At 35.4% G+C, this 27,343-nt stretch overlaps 1 protein-coding gene across 5 annotated transcripts in view; it reads left to right on the top strand.

The window, feature by feature from the left end:
- Positions 1-26,469, top strand: part of VTA1 (vesicle trafficking 1) — a 39,605-nt gene extending 13,136 nt beyond the window's left edge. For all 5 annotated transcript variants that reach the window (XM_055713636.1, XM_055713638.1, XM_055713637.1 and 2 more), the window contains 7 exons: positions 885-979; positions 4,092-4,219; positions 4,875-4,950; positions 9,072-9,183; positions 16,118-16,291; positions 18,129-18,209; positions 25,331-26,469. In XM_055713636.1, coding sequence (XP_055569611.1) covers positions 885-979; positions 4,092-4,219; positions 4,875-4,950; positions 9,072-9,183; positions 16,118-16,291; positions 18,129-18,209; positions 25,331-25,476 — 812 coding nt within the window. In that variant the 3' untranslated portion in view covers positions 25,477-26,469. The remainder of the gene's footprint in view (positions 1-884; positions 980-4,091; positions 4,220-4,874; positions 4,951-9,071; positions 9,184-16,117; positions 16,292-18,128; positions 18,210-25,330) is intronic.
- Positions 26,470-27,343: the final 874 nt, after the last annotated feature.

Here is a 27,343-nt window from a genome sequence, read left to right as displayed (position 1 = left end):
GTTCTTAAGCTCTGCATTTGAAACTGTTTCGTAGGACTCCCTTGAGGGTCAGGAGTGAGAATTAGTGAAAGGGCTACTTTGTGAAAAAAGTTCTGCATTGTGTTACTGAATGTTACTGTCCATTTTCCCGTCTCTGTGTGTGAATCCCAGTAAATAAGTTGCTTAATTTTCCCCCATAATTTCCTGAGACACATAAAGTTCTACCATATGTGCATGTTTAAATTTCATAGTTTTTGGTAGTAAAAAGTTAATTTTTAATCAGAAGATGTTAACAATTCATTTTCAAGGTCGTATGAAAAAATGACTACTTGCAGGGAAAGCTTAATAAAGTCTGGTCTGATTTAAAGATGAGGTTTGTGTCTTGTGTCTTTTGATGTTATATATTAGATGCTTAATTCTGTTAAATAGATGCTTAATTCTGTTAAAGTGGAGTTTTAAAACTAACTGGTTCCTGCTACATTAAGTTCTATTTTGGAGATATATCCATACACCCTATACATATATGTAAGTCGTGAAAATTATCATTAGAGATAAAACCCAACTTGAAGCTTCTGTTTGAGAGGCTTGCAAACATGGGTGGTGATTATTTACAAAAGCACTTAATACTGCATAATGGTGATACAAACATCAGTCTGAAATCAGCAGGAATACTCACTGAAAAAAATAAAGCATAAGTCTTAGAAAAATATGTCCTAATATCTCTGCAAGACTGAATATATCTAGATTTCACTGTCATTGCTTGCTAGTACTGCAGTAGTATATTGTTAAACCATGAGAGGAGTTTGTCTTTCTGATGTGTTGAGGGGGCATTGCTTTGTTTGCTTGTGGGTTTTGCCTTAGATAATAACTTCTTGGGGTTTTTGTGTGTTTTGTCACCTTCAAAGGTCGCCTGTATGCAATGCAAACAGGGATGAAGATTGATAGTAAAACCCCAGAATGCCGTAAATTTTTATCAAAACTTATGGATCAGTTGGAAGCTGTAAGTAGAATTTATTGCTCTCCTCTAAAATGATTCATGATGCTTTAATTTTTATTTAAGCTTCTGCAAATACTGTTTTTTCTTTGTCATCGGTCATTGATGCAACTATTTCTGTATGCAGGTATACTGTATGAATTTAAATTATATGTAATAAATGGCAGAAGGATTGAAAGGAAATAAAATTGTATGTGTGTATGTATGTTTATATGTACATATGCAAGCACAAACATAACTGGAATTTTATATAGCAGACATTTGCCATAAGATTCGTTTAGACAATATGAATTACAATATTTATACATATTCTCATGAGGAATTGTAATTCATTACAAAATAAATAGAGGTGTTCTAGAAGACTTTTTTTATTATTATTATTTATTTGTCTTTGATTCCTTGAAGTCTGCAAGAGGCTAGTCTAGTTCTTGGGTGCTTTTGAAATTTTTGATCTAAACTGTTGTACCCAGGGAGTTTTTTAAAACATTCTCTAAAAGATAAAGATACTTTTGATCATCTCCTCTGTTAGAGATTGGGCTTCTTATACTATGAATTTTTGTAAGCAGTCCTATCTGTGTGTGTAAGAGATAGCTATGCCATGTTCTTTTGAGTAGACCTGATAGTATTAGCAAACAACCTTAAATAAAGTAACAGTTAAACAAAGAAAGATAAAGTAATTTTACAAATGGTCAGTTTAAGTTCCAGGAGCTGTTTATATTCATCTGCAGTAGTTTTCAATAGTCTGGAAGCAAGTAGTGTGTGAATTTTAAGATATAAGGGCTTCTTTGGAAGCAGAAAGTAAAGCTGAAAAATGAAGTAGCCGTTCTTTTTGTGTTCAGTAGTGCAACAGCCTCCAGTTATTCAGAAAAACAATGAAACATGAACCATTTGTCTTTTTTTTTTTTTTTTTTCATACCCTGTGCTGCTTGCTATGTTTTGTCTCTGATTTTTAGCAATGGAAAATCCAGTGTACAGTGACTTCTCCGTGTTATCTCATCAAATTTTGACATTCTTAATGGGTCTGGTTTTCATGTTCAAAAGGGAAGAGATGTGGCAGGAGACATGAGATTAAAACTCCAGAAAATTTTGCTCTTCATTTCCTAAGGATTTTTAATTTTTTTCTGATCCCTTGTGGTACTGCAGGAACTAATCTGCAGTTACCCCTTTTGTTTCAAATTTGGAAAGACTAGAAAAGGAGTAAAACCCCGTGGTTTCATCTTTCAATTGCTGGTAAGATTGTGTGACATCTTCTGCTTAGGTGTCGAAGTTCCTTCTAGATAGTCAAGTGGTGGAAGGATGGAGAGAGCACTTTTAAGTAGATCTAATATGGCATTTTGGGGGCGAGAAAGCTTGGGCGTATTGACAAGTTGGACCTCTGCAGTGATTTAATAGCAGCCATTTCCAGTGTGCCCGTAACCAGCAGGGAGCACAAAGGGGTGCTGCAGCCTGTGCTAGATGTTTCTCACAGCTTTCTGTGTGTTGCCACAACTGATTACATTAAAGGTTAAGACAGACAATCCTGAACTTTATAGTAGCAAAACATAAAACAGTGTAGATATATCTGGAAATTACCAGATGTGTTCTTTGCAAGAAACTTCATAATATTCCCAATATGAGAATTAATTAAATACAGTGAATTTTGTATCCCAAGATGCATGTTTCTGTCAGAAATACTTTTACATATGATTGTGTTGTTTTTCTTTTCCAGTAGGTAACTCTTTCATTAAAATGCTTTTACTAAAATTAAAACGAATCTGTTAGGTTGAAGTTATAAATCACCATTTAAAACATCAATACTGCAGTACTGAGTCACAGATTGTGTGAAGGGTAATTTCAAAAGTAAACAACTTGTTTAACTTTAATATTTTTAGAAGCTTGTGTGTCATTTGTGCATTTGAAATCATCTCCATTGAAGATCAGATCAGTTGTCATCTGAGTGTAAAGTATATATAGGCTGGTGAAATCGTATATATAAACAGATCATTTTCTTCCTCAGCCTCAATTTCACTTCCGTTATGTATCTTGCAACTTACAAATTGTAGTACACTCACAAGAAAAACAGTTACACTTTGTAAAACAAATACTTTTTGAAAACTATGTAGAGTTATGCGTTTGACAAAAGTCTTCAGATTTAAAGTTCTATTTGGAAAGTTTATATTTCACTGCTAGTATCAAGTAACTTTTCTGGAAACATGCTATGTATTAAAGACTTGGCAGCAATCTAAAAAATATGGAAGTGCAGCCTGCATGATTAGATTTTCTTCACATGCACAGTGAAAAATAACTGCCATTCAGAGATTGCTTTTAAATCTTTTGGCAAAATAAAGGCTGCAGGTTAGTATCATGCAGTGTTCCTGTTTTTGTTCTCTGAGGATAACCTGAGATTTCCTTATGTGTGAACAGTAAGCCTATTCAGAAGCTCTAAATCCACCTGTTGTAACTGTTAGAGGGTTATTTGCTTTACTGATTTTTATTGGGAAACTTGAGGATTCTTGTACTCTAACCTCTTTGAAAAGAGGTCTTTGAATTGCAAATACACTGCTTACATTGAAAATTCCAGTAAATCCATAGGTCACTAGACTGGTCAAGGTAGGGCTCAGACGCTTTGGAAGATGTAATGAACTGCCGTGAAGTAACCTTACAAGACGAAACATACATGATCACTCTCACCTACAGTGCATTTACAAAGCGTGCATTACTTTATGAATTGAACTGTGTTGAATCCTGACAGAGGCTTCAGAGTGCTTGGTCTTTCGGATAGCAAGGGGGAAAATATCTGTAGCTCCTCCTTCACAATATTGTAGTTGTGTTTATTTTTAACAGGTTTTTTTGGTGTTTGGTTGGGGTTTTTTTAAGTATTTTGTGATTGAAGACAATTTTCAGTGCTACTTGTTCATAATATTCTTTCTCCAAAAGAATGTGCATCCGCTTTAGCATGCTGCTTTTAGTGTTCATGTCAGAAGCTGGAGATTTGTAAAATAATTGAATTGTATATATTTTCTTTTTTAAATTGTACTTGGCTTTGTCTAAATCAGCAGCTTCTCCTTGTGTTTGAATTAGATTGCAGAATTGCTAAGGTCTTATAAGGTAATTAATATATTTCTTTAACTTTTTCCAGATGAAAAAGCAATTTGGTGATAATGAAGCTATTACTCAGGAAATTGTTGGTTCTGCTCATGTCGAGAATTACGCTTTGAAAATGTTTTTGTATGCAGACAATGAAGACAGAGCTGGGCAATTTCATAAGTAGGTGAAAATCTTTGGGTTTTTTATCTGAATTAAGATACTGGTCATGTAATTTGAATATCCAAACTCTCTTTATTTTGACTGAAAACAAGAATTGGGCTTTAATGCATTAATTTCTCTTTCAGAAAACTCTGTTTGTTACTGCTTGTATGCCTCTGACTTCACACATTAATTGGTATCCTCCTTTACTCTTTAAGAGGTTGCTCACCTACTGGCAAGCCTTCTAAAATCCCAGGCTGATACTGAGCTTGACATCCAGCATGTTATTTTCTACTCTACAGTGATATTAAAATAGTTGTGATGATACATTATGTGGTTTGATTTACAGCAGTAACTACTGCATGTTGATGGCTTTCTCTAAGGTAATGCAGGATGTCCTATGTCCTATATTGAACATTCCAAACTAGAAACTAAGTGCAGAACACATGACCAGCTTTAAAAAATACTGAAAACTTTCCGCATAGTAGTCAGGAGACTAGTCAATATATTGCTAAATTTAAACATTGTGAAGTAAGTTCTCTAACATTAGATTAAAAGAAAAAATTAGTAATGATTGTCTTGAATATAAGCCAGTATGATCTAAAATGCCACCCTATAAAATGTGATCCTGAGAGATTAACAATACCAAGTTAGTGAAATGTTTTCTTTTTTACAGAAACATGATAAAGTCCTTTTATACTGCAAGTCTCCTGATAGATGTTCTAACAGTATTTGGGGAGCTCTCTGAAGAGGTAAGTGAATATTAGACAGCTGTTGTCTGTTAGAAGATGCTTCATGACTTAAGTATCCATCAGAAATTCAAGGTCTGATTATTACTGTGGAACTCATAGCCTTACGTTGAAGAAGTAGGAATGATTATAGGGAAAAATGAAGCAAGGTTCCTGGCTTTTTCCACCTCAGTTTTTTTCACTCTGCAAGCAGGATCTTTAGTGCTAGTAACTGAAGTGAAATGGTATACAATTTTAGTTAGATACTTCTGATTTTGCAACAAACCCTGCTTTTGAAAGGTGATATGTTAAGTTGGAAGAATGTACATTTACTTAATAAAAAATGGCTTGCTATGTGGCCGTTAGGACATGAATGTTTTAATTCAAAAAGTTATCTGCTAAAGTAACTAACGCAGTGCTCTTTATGGCAGGTAATCTTTTAATCAAACAAGTATTCCAGAACTGGCTGAACAAGATCATGATTATTTTTATTAAGGCACACCAGAATAACCACTTGGTCCGATTTGAAAAAAGCAACTTTTCTATTAGGTGCATGGTCAGCTGCTCTCTGTTATTCATGCCCCACAGAAGAATTAATCTCTGATACAGAGGAACAGGTACTCTTAATAAAGTATTCCTTGTTCTGAAAATTAAAGCGGATGTTTCCTTGCTAAATTAAATGAATGAGAAGCTCAGTTTGAAAATGTAATGGTATAGTTGATAACTTCTGGCAAAGAAAAAAAACAAACAGAGAAAGCTGCTACTGACTCATGAAGACAAATTTCAAATCTTTTTAAACAAAGGCTGAAATACCTGGAAAAACAAATAAGAAACAGCAGCAATGCTAAGCAATCTGAGACAAAGTCAGTACTAAATCCGCAGAGGTAATCTACAAATATTTTTTTCTCACATGCTTGAGTGTTATAGGCTTCCATGCTTACACAAGTAAAAGTGCTTTAAAAACCTGAAGTTCTGCTGCTTTGCAGGCCCATAACAAGCTTGTGGTTGTGTTGGTCCCAGACTAATCCATGCCCTGCTTGGAATTCGCAGGCTCAACATCCTGTATGTAAATCCCCGATCTGATAAATGTGCCTAACATACAGGCATATTTTCTCAGTTTAAAAAACAGTTGCCATGGCTAATTTTTAAATGTTGGAAGGAAGGTAAAAGAATGGTTTTGATAGTGGTGCACTTCTTAGTATACTATGACATATAGGAATGTAAGTACCGATAAAGATAGGTCTTGCCCAAGAACACTTGTCCAAGTGTTCTTGCAAGATTCTACATCTCCTATAGCCTGAGACTATACCAATCTTCATCTATCAACAGGTGCAAGTAAGATTGCTCTTTCATGTGTTCTCTTAAAGCTGGCTGCTATGCTCCCTGACATCCTTTATGATATCAAATAGTAACTGTTCCTAAAGCCAGAGTGAATGCACATTGAATTGGACTGAGAAGACTGTCATCTTATCATCATGTAATTCACGTGTGGAATATCAGCTATTAAAGGCTTTTAAATCAACAGTAGAAGGCATAGAAAGCAGATACTTGACACCTAAAATCAGAGAATGGGTATTGTAAATACTATGTATATTTTTAACTGGCAAGTGGTTGATTATTGGGTAGTATGAATGAATTGTGTCACAGGAAACAGTGGATGTTCCATCCCTCAGTATCTGAACAGGCAAAAGGATTTTCTGGAAGACATGTTTTACAAGACAGCTTAATCAGATCAGGAAGAAGCCATGTGATAGTAGTGTCATTTTCATTTACCTCGGTAGTAATGTTCATGCAGTAGGGCAGCCTTCCAAAAAGAGGCAGCAGTGCATATTAAAAACAAACTGAAAGCAACAGAATTTAGGTTCTCCGTTCTGGAGTGATAAGCTTTGCAGCTGGGATGCAGAATGACACACATCAAACACTTTGTTTCCTTCTCATCTGTGTCCAGAGTTGTGGTGTGGGGAGGGTGTGCCCATTCTTAAATATGCTTTTCCAGGGGCACCACCCGCCTGCTGAGGCACTCGGCTGTGTCCTGCAGTGGGTCTGCTGGAGCTGGCTGTGTCCAGCACAGGGCAGCCCTGGCCTCTCCTCACAGGTGCCACCCTCTGTTGCTAGCACCTGGGCATGGACACCCAATGCACCAGCATCTTCACACTTTATCAAGAAATAGTTGTGGTATTAAAGGGAAGATGTGCAGGCTGTTACATCTTGTGAAGTGTTCGTGTCTAAAGGTGCCATGCTCTGGATATGTATTTCTGCATTTTGTGGCTTCTGTTTGTGAATGATAAAAGGATTTAATCTGTAACATTACCTGGACAGAAATGATTAATAAAGAAAAGTATTTACAGAAAGCCATGCTTTCCAGTTGTACTTGTCTTTTCTGAGGTATAATGAATGCATTTTAATAAATCTGTCATCATGATAGGCTTTTTTCTGGAGGACGTTTTATTTGTGAAAATGAAGGACTGTATCTTTCTCCTGGGCTGTGTGAGCATCCCATTAAATTTGGGCAAGAGAGCTTGCTAGACTTACCTGTCACTGTCATTCCCTGCCCTCTTCTAGACAACAGTGCAGCAGACTTTCTGCAGTACACTTTTGAATTTCATTTAATTTAATTTCAGTTTCATTGAATTAAATTCATTCTGAAAAACTTTGGATGTAATTTCATTCAGGACTTTTAAAGAGAGAGTATTCTGTCTACCTCAGTTTCCAAACCACTTTTACCTGTACTTGTTGCTGTGGAAATTTGACTTCACCGGTATCTTGCAGGTGATAATGTTGATGTGAAACGTGATCCACCTCAGTTGTTCACTTGGCCAAATTATTCCATTCATCCCCCCACATTTCTTGTCTCTGTTTATATTCAGCCTTCTTCCTTGAAATATATTACCTCATAACTGTCAGGACTGTTATATCTCTTAAAACTTTTGACAAAATAATTGCTTTGCATAATCAGTAAGATTTGTCATAACAATTGAGAACTGAACTCTTCCTGGATTAAAAAGGGGCTATTGTAATACTCTCAGGAAATAGAAAGTGGCCAAGCTTAATTTCATGTTTTGACATATTAAAGTTGTACCTAAGACCTGTAAAGTATATTTTAAAAAATGAAATGGAAAATCTCAAAACGTTGAGATTCTGACATATATTTCAATCACTCGTTTTGTGAAAAGACGAATTTATGAAAACCCAGGTGAAATACTTTTCCTCAATTCCTTTTCCCCAGAAACTGAAAATAGTGAAAAAAACACATTGGTTTTCTTTAAATACTGAAGTTACTACCACATGTTTTCAGTTTCGAACTGTTACTGTGGAAATAGAATCAGACAGGCAAGCAGCAGATTCACTTCTCACTGCTATTGCTTCATATTGACACCATTTCAGAAAATGAGAGTTGGCAAAAAATCATATTGACTGGTAATATAGTAATTAATTTTTTGAGAAGTATTAATATTTTTTCTAATAACTGAACTAGAAAAGTCATTGTTATCATAACCCCTTGCTTTGCAGGTAGTTTATTTATTGCTAAAGTCCTTCATCTGACATTTAGCTATGCTGTGAAGATATTAAATCAAAATATTTTATGTCCTTGAATATCACACACAACCCACACACATTAATCTGCAACTACAGCAGCCTTTCGGATTTTATGCTTTTAAATGCATTTTTAAATTTTAAAATGATGTAATTAGGGAAGAGTTTATATTACTGATCAGCAGGAGTGGCATTTTAAGTTTCAGATATTTAAATCTAAAGTAAATAATCATGTAAGTTTATGGAGTTAGGAAGTTTTCTTTATTATTTCACATCAGTAATAACTATGCAGTGTGTTCTGTCTTTCACACTAGATGGTCCTGGTATAATTTACTTCCTTTTCCTGACGTGCTGAACTAATTGAAAATCCCCACATTTTCCTTTTTTCCTGAGATACTGTTAGAGCTATTCTTTTTTTATATGTATTTTTTTTAATTCAATTAATTTCACATATATTGTTTATCTTTTAAAGGGGTGTCAAATGGTAGCAGAGAAAGCAGTTTAGTTTTATAATCTCTTCTCAGGGTGGAAAACCCGTTTATATTTCTGTCTCAAGCGCATGAATTCTCAGCCCCGAGTGGTTAAAGTGGCTGGCCTTTTCCCTTCCCCAGAACGCGCAGCACAGGAAGTACGCCAGGTGGAAGGCAGCGTACATTCATAACTGCTTGAAGAATGGAGAGACTCCTCAGCCTGGGCCTATCGGAATGGAAGGAGAGAGCTTCGGTATGTCTTTTTTTCTTTTAAGAAGAGCAGAGTGCTGGGCCAAGACCGAAGTGGTGCTGTACACAGTTCTTCAGGGAGCACCCCACCAGAAGCACAGCTTCACTGTTTAATGTTCCATTTGTGGTGGGCCACCTTCTGATTTTTCTTTTCTGCTTCTCCTACTGTTATTTTTATTGGACCTTACTATTTGTTTGACTTATTTAATAAAATACTTTTTTTTTTTTAACTTTCCTCTGTAGTGTAGATTATTGTTTGGAATACAGCTACTCTCTGAGAAGGCGTTGTCACCTTTGGGCCAGAACCATGCATTTCTTTACAGCTACCCACAGTCCTCCTTTTAAATCTGTCCTGTAGTTATGATACCTTTGCCAGTTTATCCTCTCTTGGAAATTAGATAGGAGTTGGAAATGGATTGCTGGTAAATGAATTCGACTTCAAAACAAACACCTGATTGTGAGACAACCCCTTCTCCCCCTATAATAATGTGGTTTTCAAAACAGGTTTATGGCTTACTCTTTTTAGCTGGGATTCCCTGCTGCTTTCTCACCAATCCCCCCTTTTCCTCGTGTTTTTAGTTACTCCCTGTGTTCTTCTGGCTACCTGACTGTCCTATACAGGGTTCCTTGGAAGTTACCTGCTCGACTGTTAAATAAAAGGTGATTTCCAAGGACACTCACTTACCAAAATTAACATTTATCAGAACAGGTTGTTTCGACCCTCCCAAATCGTACCTTTTACTGCCTTCTGTTTAATGCACTTAGACCTGTCTAAATTTAAAAGTGCTAGCTCTTCAGTAAGAAATATGAGGGGCATCCAAACCTTTCTCATTTAGAGCTCTTTAAAAACAGACACCACCACTGTGAGCAGATGCAAGCTAGCCTCTCCATGAAGTAACAGAACACTACTAAGCAGAGCACATAGATCACATCTTAACCTATTCTGAGAAAGACAGCTCCATTCGCTCATTTCATTATGTGTATCTTTACTAAAAACAACTAAACATTCAAACCAGAGCTGTCATATTGTTTCTGAATTTTATAAATGTTATCCTGTTTCTAAGGTATAGATCCACAGATAACGTACAGAACTTCATTTGTTAAACTGCTAAAGCATACTGTTCTGTGTATAAACTGATAACACTTTTCAGTTATTTGTAAGAGCAAAATAGATGTGAAAATTACTTATTTCTGAAGTATATCAAAATAGAAACAGTATGTAATGGTTAAATTAACTTTCAAAACATTTTCACCCATTTATTTTCCCACTGTTTGCACTTTTTCTGTGCTAAATATTTTATGAATGTTTAATTCTTCTTGCATTTCACCAGTTGCTTTTGATAGTGGTCAGTTTCATTAATAAAGGGTCTCTTAGTTTTCGTTAAGTCAGTGCAGAAACTTAAAATACAAATTTTAAATGTGAATCCTTTATGGAAATAGGGTGTCTTTGGAGTGGATATTTTCACTATGCAAATTAAAGCAGACTAATTCTGCACAGTGACAATAACCTTTATGTATATTCACATACCTGATGAAACAACTAAGAACATTAAATTATTTGGAATGTGGCTCTCCACAGTGTAATCTCTTATCATTTATATGTTGTGGTCACCACTACATGTTAAAAGAATTTAAAAATTACAAAATACCTAATCACAGTTTTTTTGAGTAGAATGTGTACCAAACATCTATTCCTGCTTATTGTTAGCCTTTATTTTGTTAAACATAAAGTGTCTCAAAGCCTGGCTGCCAATTATAATTTCTTTGCAATTTCCTGGGTAAAATACTGTTTGGGTAGTAATACTGTTTGGGTAGTAATACTGCAGAAACGCTGCAAGTTCAAATATTTGTGAAAAAATAATTGGTATGATACAGTTTGATTTCCAAGCTACTGGTTTATTCTTGTTACTATGTTTTCCTTACCTAAAGATCCCCTGCGGACTTCAAAAACTGGAATGGCTGTCTTACCCACTGAAATATGCTCCAGTCTAGGCATAGCTATACTTGAAGTGAAGCATTAGCAAACTAATTTCTTCTTTAACCTACAGTCTTTTTCAGTGTAGTTTTCTTAACTGCCAGTGCAGCTGTAGAGAAACTTATGTTGCAACTCAAGCTGCAAACACTGCCACATTTTTGTAAGTCAGAATATACCAGTTTGATAATCTAATGGAGAAGACAACATGGGAAAACCCCCTTTTGTTATAGTGAATGTCATGAATAGCTCAGTTAAATATTTCTAGCTTTAAATGAGTGCTCTTTAGTGGTCTGGCTCATGGTGTGGTAATGTTTTCAAAGCTCACCTGATTATGTGAAATGAATTATGAGTTCTGAACAACTGCAGTAATGGAATTTCTAAGCAAAGATTAGAGCTTTTGCTAAAAATCTGTGTATGCAGCTTGTGTAGAAACAATAATTGTTCCTCAGCAGCAACAAATAGGCTTGCTCTTCATTTTATTAATGTGGAGGCAAAGGTAACTGACTTCCTCAAGGCTGCAAAAGAAACTGTTGTAGGAGGGAATGTGGAATTCAGATCTTACTCAAATCCTTACTATTCATTGTAGGTCATTACAAGCAGTAATATGAATTGGCGAAGATTGTTGTAACATTACCAAGTTACGTCTACATGCAACTTAAAGGGTAGCAAATGCTGAATGAGCCAAAATTTTAACATCCTTAATGATAGGGACCCTGCAATATCTATAATTTGGCAATATCTTTTTATTTCTTGAATTCTATTTCATGTAGTAAAAGAATTTCTCACAGTTTTATTTTCTTAGCAATTAAATGAAAAATACTTTTAGACGTTTATTTTTGAAGTTAGCTGCATAGTGTAGGTGTCCATGGTGCTTTACATAACCAAGACAAAAATTCTATGCAAATTAAATTTTTCTTAGAAGAATCAGTAAAAAAAGTGTCAATTCTTGCTTTGTGCATCGTAAGAAGAAAAGCAGCATTATTTGAGTGTATGGCTGAACCTTCCCCATTCCTTTCTGCTTGCTCATTTTCTTCCTTCCCTTGCAAGTGGAAAAAGTCTGTTTAAACAGAGTGAAACTAGGTCTCTGTAGCTTGACAAATTACCATTTTTTTCCAAAGTGGTATTTTCTTTGTGATTCCTGAAAACCATACTGTAACTCTTGGAGATGTTTTTACAGTAACAGGCATGCTTTATGTAGTTCTGCTGTTGGATTTATGGATGCTTTTGTCAGGATGCCACCATGGAAACCTTAAAATGATATGATTTATTGGAATGCAAGTCCTAGAGTACACATAAAGGTCACTTAGCAGTAGCCCTAGGTCATCCAAGATTTTACACTAATGTGGAAAAAATTAAAAATCTGGTTTCAAATATGAAAAAGTTCTTAAATGGCCATGGTATAGCCATAGTAAAATACATTAAATGTCACCACTTTCATTGCAATATATACTATTGTGTTCTACATTTGTATTGCAGAATTTCAGGAAACCTTTATAGTCCCAACTAGCAGAAAGAACAGTGAAGGAAAAAGTTGGTGGATTTTTGAGTCCATTTCTCAATGTAGTGGAAAAAAATAAATAGCAATAGGGAAAAAATAGCAAGTGGAAAAAAATAAATAGAAAAAAAAAAAACCAGGAAAAAAAATTTAAAAAGCAGTGTTCCAATAGAACCTTACATTGTGTATCTTTTAGCAACATCTCAAGCTAAAGAGAAACAGTCCAGCAGAATGAGAAAAAGAAAATGTTTTTAAATTAAAATTAATAAATTACCTTTTTACTTCTCTGGACTCCTGTGCCCTGTTTAATTCAATGGGGTCCTTAAAAATAGGAGTCCAGATAATTGAAGGAGTCTGGACTCCTTAAAATAAAAATTTTGCTAGTTTTAACTCTAGTGCTCTGAACCGCTTAAGTTTTATAATCAGTGCTATACGTCTAAACTAGACAAGGGAATGCCATGAAGCCTTGAGACTCCTCTATTTGTATGAAAATACCTTTGGACAGTTGGTTATGGGGCCAAGGGTATCAGCCTTACTCCACGAAGTCTTGCCTTGGGTAAATAATAATTAAAAAAACCAAACAAGCCGATATTCTGGGCATACTGTATCTCTAAGGAAAATCTAAAGAGCACATGGATTCATTTATGCTGGGATCCAAGCACAAAGGCTGATGACGTTCAAAGACAAACTCATCTGGAGCTGAAACAGTGTGAAACAATTGTGACACTTTTACAGCCTGATATTTCAGCATCCTTAAGCAAATTGCAAGGAACTTCAAATTTTAAATTATTGCAGCTTTATTTTTTTAGATTATTTCCCTACTTTTTATAGCATTCTTTACCTGGAAAAAGAGTTGTTTTTCAATAATGTTATGGGTGTTATAACCACAGAACTTAAACTCTGTTTGTTGACTTAAATGTTCTTTTCCAGCAGCCTGAAATCTTTTCATTTAACGCTACTGTTAAAACTCTTCACACATACTGCAAGCACATATCTCAAAATTGTTCTAATACTTTAACCTTTGATAAAGAATATTTTAAATATTTGCTTTGTAGAAAGAATAGTTACCATGCTTTGATGCCATTTGGGCACTTTAAACACCTAAGAAGAGTTAATTTAAACAAATCGACTTTTATATTTAATACAGTTTAGTGTTTGCCAATTGCATAATGAGCAAATCAAACAGTTGAGCTTGATCTTTTGTTACATATGCCTGATATAAAAGTATATCACCCTTTTATGAATTTACCTCTTACAGGCACTGTTATTAAGGGTGGTCAGCACTTTTTTTTGCTTGGTTTTTTTGTTTATAACATTGCCAGACTTTAACCATTTGAGTTCATATCTTCCATGGCCAGTGTTGCCTACAGCATTGCACTTTTACGGAGTGACTATCAGAGACCATGAACTATGCAGTGAGGATGCTTGAAGCTGAAACTGGGAATGTCTTGGAGAGAAGATTGGGAGGTAGTGCAAGCCAGACACAAGTATGAGGCAAGGGGTTGCAGATACATGATGTGAAGTTCTGGTGCAAAGAGGAATCAGAGTGGGACTGAAGAGCCAGATAAGGACAACAGGAAGCAGCAAGCGGCAGAATAAAGGAATAAATGCATTAACAGTTTGAGCCTGAGCAAAAACTTAGGAGAGGTATTTTCTCTTAGTTGAGGTACTAAGTACAATGAAAGAACGTTTTCTCCCACTCCTCATTCTCAAAAGTGGCTTAATAATTTTTCAACAGCTTTCCCAAAATACTAGCTTCAGGCAGACACCCTGGAAAATCCAACTTTGTGGCTACCTTTTTTTTTTTTTGCCAATTTTTAGACACTTAATTTTACTTCCATGCATTATATTGCAGTATTAGTTACTAGGAAGAAATACAGCAAAGGAAAAATTGGCACCTTAAGATATCCTTTGCCTTCCAGAGATCTGCCAGATGTTTGTTTGCATGTATCCAAAATAGCTTCATAAAGCCACAGCACTGGTTGCAGCAAGTGAAAGTAATTTACACAAGAGTAATATATAAAAATGTTACCATGCTCTGTGTTTTTATATTAAATTTTGCTAGCAGTGCTTGATGCGCCTGGCAGAACTTTACTTCTAGGGTTTTTGCTTTTTAGTCCTTTTAAATAAAGATTTTTGGTATTAGATTGGATTTGGGGGATTTTTTTTTTTTAGTACTCGGATGTTCTGAATGAAAGCAAACCACTACAACTTTGCAATATAAAACAAAAATACATTCTTTAACTATGTATTTATTAAAGTCCAGTACAAATGTCCAAATTACAATACTCTTAGTTCTACTCTGCATTATAGCCTTTTATTGTAGTAAATACTATTATGAATTGGAAAGTATTTGGCCCTTTTGAGTAAAGGTAGTACCTGAACTTTTTCTGGGAGGAAGAGTGAATTAACATAGGAAAAAAATCTGATACTTCCAATAGTAGACTGTTTAATTATTAAGCAGTAGAGGTGCTTGCATAACACATAATCTTCTATACTTGAAGATCAGTGTGGATTTCATAAAGAATGCATCTTTTGCCAGCTCTAAACACATAAAAGTTTTGTGCTCCCATATTCATTTTACTCCATTTCAAACTGGCTGTTAACAAAGCCATTCCCAAGACTGCTCATTCCATCTGTCATTATTGATTCAGATGAACACGTCAACTGTAAAGTAGCTTTTTTAAAATTGAACTGAATTCAAATTAAGGAGCAGAAATAATCGCATATTCTAAATTAACTGGCTCATTAACATAATAAAATCAGACTATTAGCCTTCAAAGCAACATTGAATAAATTAGACCAGAACCTTAAGAACATGACTAGACTGAAAAATAATATATATATTCTTTGTATATGTTATAGGATATATTAAACCTCATTATTCTTACAGTGCATTATGTACTCTAACTGATCTAGATACTGTTATGACTCAGCTAAGCTGCATTTCATTTTCCTGCTTGGTATTACTTTCCCAAAATTCCCATTTTTTATTTTTTTGTGGTTTGTTTAATTGATATGGGGTGGAAGGATTAGCTCTGTCTGTCTTTGTAAAAAATGTTTGTAAGGCAAATACAGTTTTCCATATTCTGGTTCATGCTTGTATTAAAATATAGATAGTGCATATTTGTAGTATCTTGTTCAACTACTGTGGATGCAGTACATGGAGGTATAAGGGTTTGTACTAATGAGACAGAATGCTTATATTCAGACCAATAATGAGATAATTTAAGCAGAAGAGATCTTTGAAAGTATGTCAGTTTCTAGGTCTTTATCCTATGCTATGTTGCTTTTTTACTTTTACAAATTAACCGTAGGTGGTTTGAGTTGATAGATGTTTTGTCTCCCGCTGTGGTGGTAATTTTTCTACTAACAAAAATTTGAAAGGAAGTTTTAAAATGGAGCCTAAGCTTTCGAGTGTTTGTACAGAAGAATTACAGTAATTCCAGTTTTGTGTTGTCTTAACAGATGTTGAAAGGGAAGAAGCAGGGTCATCTTCTCTCCATAGCGGAACAACTCAACCAGCAGCAGCATCTACATATGAAGCTAACAACATACCAACTAGTAATTACACCGGCATACATATACCACCTGGTGCCCATGCACCAGCTAACACTCCAGCTGAAGTACCCCATAACACAGGTAAGGACAAATCACACCCCAAGACTTTCATGCCTTTATTGAGAAGTAAGTTCTAGCCCTCTTTCCATTACATATAAAGTAAAATAATACCAGTATTCTGTGGCAGAAACAACTTAATAAATTAGCATCATAAAAATGCCACTGAAAATATTTTTTTATGGTTTTTAAAACACACACTTCATATTTTGGAGCACTTTGCCAGAAGAGATATATGGAGTGAAAGAGTGAGTGTTCCTGCAGACAGAATGGGTTTTTTCTTCTTTAGAATCATGCATTGCCACGTCTATACTGTAAAGAACTATGAATCTTTCACTTGATAGATGAAATTATATTACTTTATTTCATATTTAGCTTTCCTTCTGCAGATATACTGCTGTTCTTTATGTGGGAACGTGATGTTGAAACTGTTACAACGATGCTATAAAAATCATTCCTGATGTACCATTCATACTTTTCTTCTGTTTTGTTTATGCTCTTTCTCCCATGCAAGTACTTTAGTGTGATTGACCTCAGACAATAATATTAATGAAAAATTTGTCCCTGCTGCTAAACGTATTGGTTCCAACATCCTCCACCTTATTCTGTATCATTTTTGGACCATAAATGAAATTCTTAAAAATCCAAAGTTCTTCCCAGTTGCTGTGTTTAAGAAAAGCAAACCAAAAAAAGGTTTTATTAGCTGATTTGTGAATACAACCTTTCAACCTCATGTTATCTTTTTATAATTATGTTTAATAAGACTAAAAATTTGAAAGCTCTTGATTTCAATTATGCCGATGATTTGATTGTTTGGATTCATTTTTATATTATGGAATGTATGAGGTATTTTTGTCACACAGCCCCTCTGTCTTGATACTTTCACATTTTAAAAATGCTTCACCCCATAAGAAGTTCAGGATGCTTTTTTTTTTTAGCTTTATCAAAGGGAAATCCTTCAGATAGGTGCGGTTTTTTAGGTCTGGGAGGGAGCGAATGTTGTTTTTTACATTCAGCCTAGGTAAATGTTTAGCTCATTGCTTTTACCAGATCTGAAAATTATGGAGTACGTACCTTGTTGCAATACATAAATTATTTACATTACATAGTTTTAACCCCATTAGTAATTCCATGAATTAATAGATAATTTAGAAAAGTGATTATACTGTCTTCCTACATAGCAGATGGTTTACAAGTAACTTTACGTTAGTCTGTTATGTTATGGACATACTGCAAAAATATTGTTTCAGATCAGTGCAAATGAGTGTCTAAAATGGGAACACAGATATAAGAATGCCTCACAGCATAAAGTGCTGTTTCTTCTTCTAGCATCACCATTTCCTTTATAAATCTGGCTAGCTTTTTTATTCTCACCAGTTGTTTTTGAAGGAATTAGGAAGAAGATAGTTTGCAAGTGTGAGATGGCAGACACGGAGCTTTAAAAATACAATAATGGAGACTCTTTCTGATATTTAAAGGCAGAATTTAAACTTCAAATGTAAAAGTTTACTCCTACTCCTCTTTAGCAGGTTTTCCTCAATACTTTAGGGTAGCCAGTGTCTTTTGGACTCGTATTTTCTTACTTTTTTTAATGCTTGAAATAAAATTTCTGTGAAATACTGCACTGATAAAATGAATGTAAGCCTGTAAATTCTTCTGTAATATTTTATGATGTTTGTAGCCTGAAGTGAGGCTTTTTAAATTATTTGTTACAAACTTTCAGAATTGGGAAGCTATCAGCATCCTAATTTAAAAATCATTCAGTCATTAGATTTACCTGTTCTGTTTTCTTATTTTCTGCTTACTTCTAAAGTCTATAAAGAAAAATAACCCAAGGCCAATTTTTTGCATTGATTTGCAGGAGTGACAAGTAACACCATTCAGCCTGCTCCTCAGAATATTCCTCTGGTTGATCCTTCCCTTTACAGTGCTCAGTCTGCAGGTAAGACAGTGGGATTTGTCTTGTCTGTACGTGGACGTGCTCTGTTCTGTATGTCTCCCCTGAGCTGAAGGAAGAAGTCTGAGAAACAATGTCATTGTTATCTGAATGCTAATAATTCAGAAACTTTAAAAAGAATGGACATTATCTAAACATTGTGTTGCTGGGAGTTTAATAGTTTCTGAAAGCTTTGCTACAGTTTACAATTAGTGTTGTCTGACTTTTTCAAACCAATGAGTTAGCATTGTGTTAGGCTTTTTACTATTTACGCTGTTGTTTCTCAAGTGACGTTCTGATATACTTAGCAAAGCCTGCATTCCTGATGGCCTTGCTACATTATGTTTTTGGTAATTAACACACATTCCTTTTACTTAAAATTTCTTCTACAGGGTAAGTGCGGAAGTTATTTATTCACTTCGTTAAAGAATCACAACATTTGTGGCGGTGTTTTGTTGCAGCATAATTGTTATGTGTGCTTATTGATTATAAGTAGTACCTGTATTAAATGAAATAATTTATAAGATACTGCTAATGATGTCATTTTGATGTACCATTTAATCAAGCCTTTTGTCTTTTAAAATGCCATGTGTCTTGGATGTTAAAATCACTGATAACCTATATTGCATGTATTGAAGTGCACACATAAATGCTAACTTTAGGGAGACCGTGGACTGGGAAAGAGCACTGACTGACAATAAAGCTGGAATCATCCTAGATTCTAATTTGAATGCTGGTATACATTTGGACAATTATTAAATGTTCTCTAGGAATTTTTCTGTCCATGGCATAGAGATAATAAAGATAAGTTATACCTGTTTGTAATAATCAGATTTTTTGTTGGCAACGTAACATGGATGTTGAGTATGAAATCCGTTCACATTCTACCCTGGAGTTTATCCTCACCAAGGGAAGGCTGATAGTATATGGAATTGATGTATTAAGTTCCAGTACTAAGTACAGTCGAAAGCTGCCTGTTATGACTACCAAGTTCAGATAGGTATATTCTTGTATATTGTAACTTACAAATATTTATTTAGATAGTTTATTACATTGTTATATATATATATAATATAGTGTCTATATTAAAATGCCAGCTTTACTGAAAAAACGTTTTTGATTGGAATGCTACAACAGGAATTCAGTGTTTAACTTTTAGTCTGATGTTATAGGATTGCTTAAGGATGTGTCAATCTTAATTTATTAGGAAGCTATTTTTTTAGAAGATGTCCTAAAAAGATAAAAATAATGAAATTTACATTTGATAGACACATATTAACCTTTAGTATTCTTTTGAAAAACAGTGGGGTGTGCCTTTTGTTCATCTGGCATATTACTGTAACATCTCGTGACAGTTAACTCATTTTATTGAAAACAATACCTCAGACCTGTAGCTGGACCATTTAAATTTGGTGACAGTTTTTGAGTTTTGGGGACTGTTGTGGGTGCTTCAGTAGCTCCTTAACAGCTGAAGGCTTTACTTAAGCTTTACCGTAGTAACTGCTAGTTGGAAAGCAAATCTTGTTCTGTTTGGCAGCAAAGCTTTTATAATTAACCAGCTTATCATGATCCTCTAGACAGTCATTCTACTAGGTTTTTGGATAACTACTCTGGAAATTCTAGCCATCATTGTTTTTTGGTTTGAATGTTTAATTCTAGATGTCAAAAATGTCGTAATTTTGATTGAAACTTTAATTCTTCATTAAGTATTAGAAGTTTCATTATTCAGTATCTGGATATCGGTGCATTGCTCCCTCTAGCCACTTACCTGTGATAACCTGATTTAATAAATATAAAGGAATTGAGTGGATTAACATACCCTGTGTTTGTGAGAATTCATAATAACTACTATTGTGTAATTTAAGAGATTAAGACCCTTGCTAAGCACAGTGATGAATCTTTTAACTTGATTTAACCTGAGTATTTGCATGCCTGTCTTCCTCCTCTGCAAATACATTGTGTCACTATAAGTTTTGGTCATGTAACAGCTTGACATGTTAGATTCTTATGAGGGAGTTCTACAAAAGCGCACCTGAAGAAGCTCGTACAGATCCTTGGTTCTGAAAGCTTAGAAGATATGCTGTCAGTCGTGCAGCAGTTTGAGAGGCCATAAGGGATATGTCAGTCACAGTATGTTTGCATGCATAGAATTAAGAAGCTTGAGAGCAGTGGAATGTGTTTGTCCTTGCCTGTCACTGTCCTGTCATGCGTGCCTGGTCATTACCCAAAGACTCCTCCCTTCAGCTGTACATGTAATGACAGATACTCTTCTCCTCATGCTGCTGAGGAGTCCTTTTTGTGCCAACAGTACTCTGTTCCACAGTAGCCTTGTTCCCTGACCTGTAAGTAGATTTAGAAATGCCTGTATCTCACAACAGATGCACTAAACTGGGACCCAGGAGCCCTCCCCAATTCCTGAGTTGCAATATATATTTGGGGCAGATCCTGGCTGCGTATTGAGGTTAGGCTTTGATATGCACCATTCCTATGGAACTGAAGTTGCCTTTGGATGGGGTGGAGGCCTCCAGTAGATCCATAGAGCCAGCACAGTACAAAGTACACTTGCTCCATGATTTAGACATGAGGTCTGTGTCTGTACTAATAAATTAAACATGCCTGTAAATATTTGACACTGAGAACAGCTGGCACAGAACCACTCACATCCATACTATTAAACTTTTAAACTTTCTTTTAAACTTTCTAAACAAGGTAGTTTGTGAAGGCTGCCAGTGTTGAATGGTCTCTAGCCTGCTCTGACCACAAGTCGTGCCCAGGAATTGTTTGGGAAAGTGCTAGTTTGCATGGGCCAAAACCATACTGGAGTCTGTTCCAGCAGTTTTGACAGTGTAGACAGTCAAGTTTGAGTGCTGAGATGCATTCCCTGGCACTGCTGAATGTACTAGTATAGGCATAGCCAAACAGGATGTTACACTATAACTGCAAGACTCTTTTTGGTACTAAGATCAAATGTATACTTTTAAAATAAATTATGTATTTTCTTTCTTGTAACGGGGAGAAGCAATTTGATTAATGCTATGATGAGAGGGGAACTTTTGGTGGTGAAGTGGAATATTTTATCAAAAGAAAATTAAGTTAAAATAACAGTACTCCTTTGATTTTGGTCAGTGTTAATCCTTTAATAATTGTCCTGTCTTGTGAGAACATGTTTCAGAGTTTAAAACTGATTTTGAAAGTGTCAAAGCTTGTGCAATTAAGCATAGGTTAATGTCTGTGACAACAGAATGTAGAGCTACACAGCAACTTTGTATAATGTGTGCGTGCACTTCTCTGGTGTAGTTTGCTTTAAAAATTTATTACCTCTAGATTTTGCTAATACTAAATGCATTCATGGTCGAGCTACACAGAGCTTTTATAAAATCTTCTTACAGTACCGTATGCTCCCTTCCACAGGTGGCATAGTGTAGAGAAACCATTTCTCCATTCTAGTTGTGCGTATAATAATGTTTGATTTTCTACATGCAAAGTAGAAATAATAATACGACATTACATGTTTTCATGATCCTAAGAAGACATCTCGGAGGATTTATATTTTTAGTATCTTAAGTGCTTTAATGGTAAAAAAAGAACATCTTGTTTCAAAAATTACTTCAGTTATCTTTGCCATCACTGTTTTTATACACCAGGTTGCATTATTACTTTTTTCTTAAATCAGCTGCCTTATATTTGGGCAAATTCATAAAAAGGAAAACCATCTGATGGATAGAAAAGGATACCAGGGAGAGAAGCAGATGTGTCATGTAAAATACACATTATTTTCATTCTGAAGCAGCTTTTTTCCCTGACATGATTTTCAGCACCTCCAACCTTTTGGTTTTCACTTTGTATTCCTCTTAAACGAAAAGAATCATATTTCTTGTTATGGATTCCATATGTCTGTCATGTTTCAGTAATAAATACAACTACTGTGCTAACAATTTCAGATTAACACAGAAGCAGGTTTGTTTCAGGATATGGTATACTTTTCCCATGTGAGTGATGTTGGGCTTTTTTAGAGCTCAGAATCACAGGATGATTGAGGTTGAAAGGGACCCCTGGAGGTCATCTGGTCCAGCCCCTTTGCTCAAGCAAGGCTCCTGTAGAATAGGTTGCTCAGGTCCACATCCTTTGTGTCTTCCCCGGTCCCTGCACTCTCCCCATGGTTTAATTTGCAGCACTGAAGGAAGAAGTTTGAGAAAAAAATGGCACTGTTAATTCAAAAGACAGCTTTTGAATCTCTCCAAGGATGGAGACTCCACAACCTTTCCAGGCAACCTGTGCCAATGCTTAGTCACCCTCACGGTAAAAAGTGTTTCCTGATGTTCAGACAGGACCCTCCTGTGTTTCAGTTTGTGCCCACCACCTCTGGTCCTGTCACTGGGCACCACTGAAAAGAGCCTTGTCCTCTATGTACCCTCCCTGCAGGTATTTATATAGCTTGATGAGATCCCCCTGACCCTTCTCTTCTCTAGGCTGAACAGTCCCAGCTTTCTCAAGCCTTCCCTCTTGTAAGAGGTGCTCTAGGCCCTTCATCATCTTTGTGGCCTTTCTCTGGACTCTCTCCAGGATGTCAGCCTCTCTCTTGTACTGAGGGACCCAGAACTGGCCACAGTACTCCCAGTGTTGCTTCACCAGTGCTGAATAAAGGGGAAGGATCACCTCCCTCCACCTGCTGGCAACACTTCTCCTAGTGCAGCCCAGGACGCCATTAGTCTTCTTTGCCACAAGGGCAGATTGTTGGCTTATGGAAAAATTGGTGTCCACTAGGACCCCCAGGTTCTTTTCAACAAAGCTGCTTTCCATTCCTCAAGTCTGCTTATCCCTTGGAATATGTAAACTGAAGTCAGTTACTAACTTTTGTGATTATGCTTTTGGTGTAAGTACAGACATTATAGTTAAGTTTTACGTTTTGAAAACTTAAGAACACAGAGCTATTTTATTTCTGTCCTGCTTGTCCATTGTGAGGTGTTGACTTCAATAGGAGCTGAGGCCACTGAGCACATCAAAAGATCAACACCCTTACTGTGTAAACTTTGGTTTATAAATCTAAAATTGTTACCTTTTTTCCCTCAAGTTATGTCATAATAGCATCTGAAATAGATTTCATAATACATAAGGCTTTATGCCAGCAAAACATTAATAGAGCTCATACTGTAAAAATAAGATTAGACTGGTGAATTTAGGCTTCCTTCCAATAAATTAGTTGAATACTGGACTGATGCCTTGGCCAGTTTTTAAAGAATGATTTTGTAGTTTCTTTTGGCATCATAACATAAAGCCACTTTGAGGGGAGCTCGGTCTTTTTTAATTTCTTAAAGATGTTCAGTAATGTGGTTGCAGATTGACCCCAGCTGCTTTTAGTCTGTGACTTTATTTAGGTTACAAAATAACCTAAGTGTGTGTCTGTGTTTATGCCCTCCCTCATGCATATTTACTTACATGTCTATGTATTTTAAGAGATTTAATGTGTCTTCACCTACTCAGCAGTAAACTAATCTACATCACAGTGATAATGAGCCCACCAAGCTGTCATGTGCCTCAGTATTCAAAAGTTATTTTGTGGTTATATGTATTTATTGAAGGGAAAATAAGTATAACTTCTAGAGTATATTTAAAAATTGATAAAATTAATCTTAAGAGCACTTGCCCTTCTGCTCTTTATTTGGGTCGGGTTGTTTCGAAAACCAGCAGACCAATCCAGTTTTTAATATTCCCAGGTTTTCCGTTTTATTTGTTCAAACGCTGTTCTTAAATAATAAGATTGGGGAAAGGAAAAGCAAATATAATAGACATTTTCTGATAAGAACTGAGATTCTTTAGTAAACATTCTCACAGTATTGCTAACAACAGTTTTATTTTGAAAGAAAGGGATCCAGCTAACTGAAATTGTACCATAAAAAATGCATTTAAGTATATTAATGTCCTTGCTTAAAATTAGAAAGCTGTACTTAGAGAACTAAAGCTATGTTTAACCATATTTTTATAGAAAATCTATGGTACATTTTAAAATGCACTTTTTCTTAATCTGTGAAATCTGTTCATTGCTTATAAAATGCTGTGTGGGAAACCTATTAAAGAAATACATAATTCTTTAGTACTGCATATATTTATCCATGTCCACATAAATCAGTCTTTTACAAGTTGTTCTGAAGGAACATGAGTAAAATTTTCATAATTTGTCCATAGGTTATTGGCATGGCATGGTGTTAGTCTTAAAACTCCTGGTGAATTTGTGGGTTGAAGGAGGGACAGTAACATAACTGTGCTATATTTTATGCACGCACCAGCGATGCTATTCACAGATTAAATCTTCTGCCAGTTATGGCATAAGTCCCTACTATGTTTTTTAGAAGAGTGAATGCATGTGTTTGAGCATTACAGAATTCCCAATGTTTTAACTTATGTCAAGAAAATACTCTGCTTAATAAATAACAGTTAATTGTTTTATATTATAGTATGAGAATACTTTTGCTAGTGTTCTCCAGTATTAAAAAAAAAATGGGCACATTAAATGGGATCAGTTTTGTTTTCAGTCATCTTACATAAAAACGGAAGCATAAACTTTACTTGGATAAAACAGAGATATAAAATGTGCAAAAACATGCCGGTGAGAAACGCTTCCACATTTTGAAAAGTTACTCCAGTTGAGAAGGAACAGTCTTCAATTATGTATAATTCCTGAAGAAGAGAGCAAAGTAATTACACTGTAAACACAAAAAACACTGTCCTTGTTTCTTGCAGGTTGTAATGTGATTATAGCTAACTTACAGTCGTTAAAAAGCTCTCCTTTGCTGCCTTAGATGAAGAGCAGATCTTTCTCAAAGGCATTGATTTACTTTTGAAAAGCACTGGGTCATATAAATACTTGTACCTAGAAAGGTCCTCATATTTTTCAAATGCCAGCAGCAAAGTAGTTAAATATTATATGAATGGAAAGAAAAGTGAACAGAAGTAATAGCTTGTCCATTAAAGTAGTACATCATGTAGCTTGGTCTTTGTAATATTACCACAAATATTAGCCTGGTTTTAATAATATTACTGCAAATATAAGTAAAACACAGAAATCATGTGAAAGGAAGCCTCAGTCACATTTCCTTTATAGTAACTTTGTAATACTTATGTTTTTGCAGGGGAAGTCCGTTTGACTCCAGAGGACTTTGCCAGAGCTCAAAAATATTGCAAATATGCTGGCAGTGCTTTGCAGTATGAAGATGTGAGCACTGCTGTGCAGAATCTACAGAAGGCCCTCAAGTTACTGATTACGGGCAGAGAATAAAGCCTTTTTCCAACAGATTCCTGTCTTTTGCCTAAAGAACTAACAGCTTATTACTGTACCTGTTAGAGGAGTGGAGTTACACAGAATTTCTCAGTCCCATCACCCATGACAATGAAATCACTGTTTCAGTGTCAGATTAGCAATTAATGGTACAGTAGGGATCTCTGTTTTCATCTTACAAACAGTGGAGCTAGGAACGTATGAATGCAGTGGCTTGATGTAAGCAAAATACTGAAATACTGTGAACATTGCTCAAGAGCTAAAATTCATCTTGCAATATTTAGGTTATCGGATTGGAAAAACGCTGAATCTGTAAAAAACTTGAGCATAAGAATGTTCTGTTAAAATTCTTGCTCTGGTGTTATTTCAGATTATTATTTAATAAGTATAATAGCTTTAAAATGGTCACTAAGATTAGCGCTTTCCTCGTGAAATGAGAGCATGTAAGAAAGCTAACATCCACAGTGGGAAGGACTTTTTCCTATACATAAATTATTTGGGTATTATCTGAGACATGGTCAAAGTTGAGGGAGACTTTGAGGACACTTGTATTTCATTTCAAAACGTGCTGGAAATAAACATCTTCTGATACATCAGGTAGAGTCATGATGGTGTTCCAGCCCAATCCCCCACAACTGTATGGACTGCTACATGTATTCTTGATTACTAATTCTTGCTCCTTTTGTGTGAACACTTACAATTTTGTATATGTATGGGTAATTAAGAGAACGTACTAATATTTTTCAGAGATGATCCTGAAACCAGAGGCAGAGATTCTAAAACAACATGAACTTTTAGGGAGATTTACTTCATAGCTGTTCCATCTTTTTCAGAGGCTGAAAAAAGGCCTGTTCGTCAGCCATTAAAGCAGTATAAGTTCATCTCTGATGTTAGTGTCATAGAGCTTTGTATTTCCAGCTAATATTCTTCCTGTCTGCTTTGTTGTGGAGAGTTTTTGGACTTGGGATTTAATTAAAATATCTTGGAAACTGATTTTTGAGTCTTTATGAGGTCTGCCCTTGCAATTATGGAGCTCTTGATTGTTAAAAATCCATCCATGCTGTATAGAAGAAAGAGTAAGTAGTCTTTTAACTGGCGTGACGTAATAATTGAGTACACCATAAAGCATGTCTGATATATGTAATAATTTTAATGACATATTATCTGACCTGTCTTTCTTTCCAAGCTGCCAGATCAAATCCACATATTCTTCAAAGCTGCACTGTTTTGCAATGACTAAAATAAGTCTGATATTGAAAGCAAAAAGATGAGGAAAAGACAATCAAACATAAGCATGCATTAAGGTTTAGCTGGTCATACCCTTTTAAGAGCATAGAGTCTTTGACAGTAGGTTTGAAAAGGGTGGTATGAAACTTGTAAATGGATGCTTTAAGCATTTTAGTTGATTGAGATTTAATAGAATGTCTGATACTGTTTGTGCTGCTTTCTGATATGGGATAGCATGCTAATCTGGACAGTGATTTGGATTAGATTTTAATTGTTTTGGGAAATTTAAAATAATTAAATCTGAAACTTTTTTGACAGTTAACGCTGTACAGACCTGGGCAGTAGGTCTGTGTTTTGTACAGCGCTTCATTCAAGAGAGATTCCTCACCACTATCAAACTGAATTACTGTAAGTTGTTCCATGTATATTAAAATTGTTCCATGTATATTATTGTGGTTACACTGTGACTGGAAAAGCTGCTTTTCAGTTGAGAGAAGGATGCAGAGCACTGGTCCGTGTAGAAATATATATATTGCATTGCTATTAAAAATTAGAAGTTGCTTTCAGTTGGGGATCATACCACTATTTACTAATACCAGCTTCAGTACCCAGCACTTGATAGAGGAAAATCAGTTCTCCT

Source organism: Falco cherrug, chromosome 6 (assembly GCF_023634085.1).
Source record: "Falco cherrug isolate bFalChe1 chromosome 6, bFalChe1.pri, whole genome shotgun sequence".
Taxonomy (NCBI): Eukaryota; Metazoa; Chordata; class Aves; order Falconiformes; family Falconidae; genus Falco; species Falco cherrug.
This window is presented reverse-complemented; position numbering and strand designations above follow the sequence as displayed.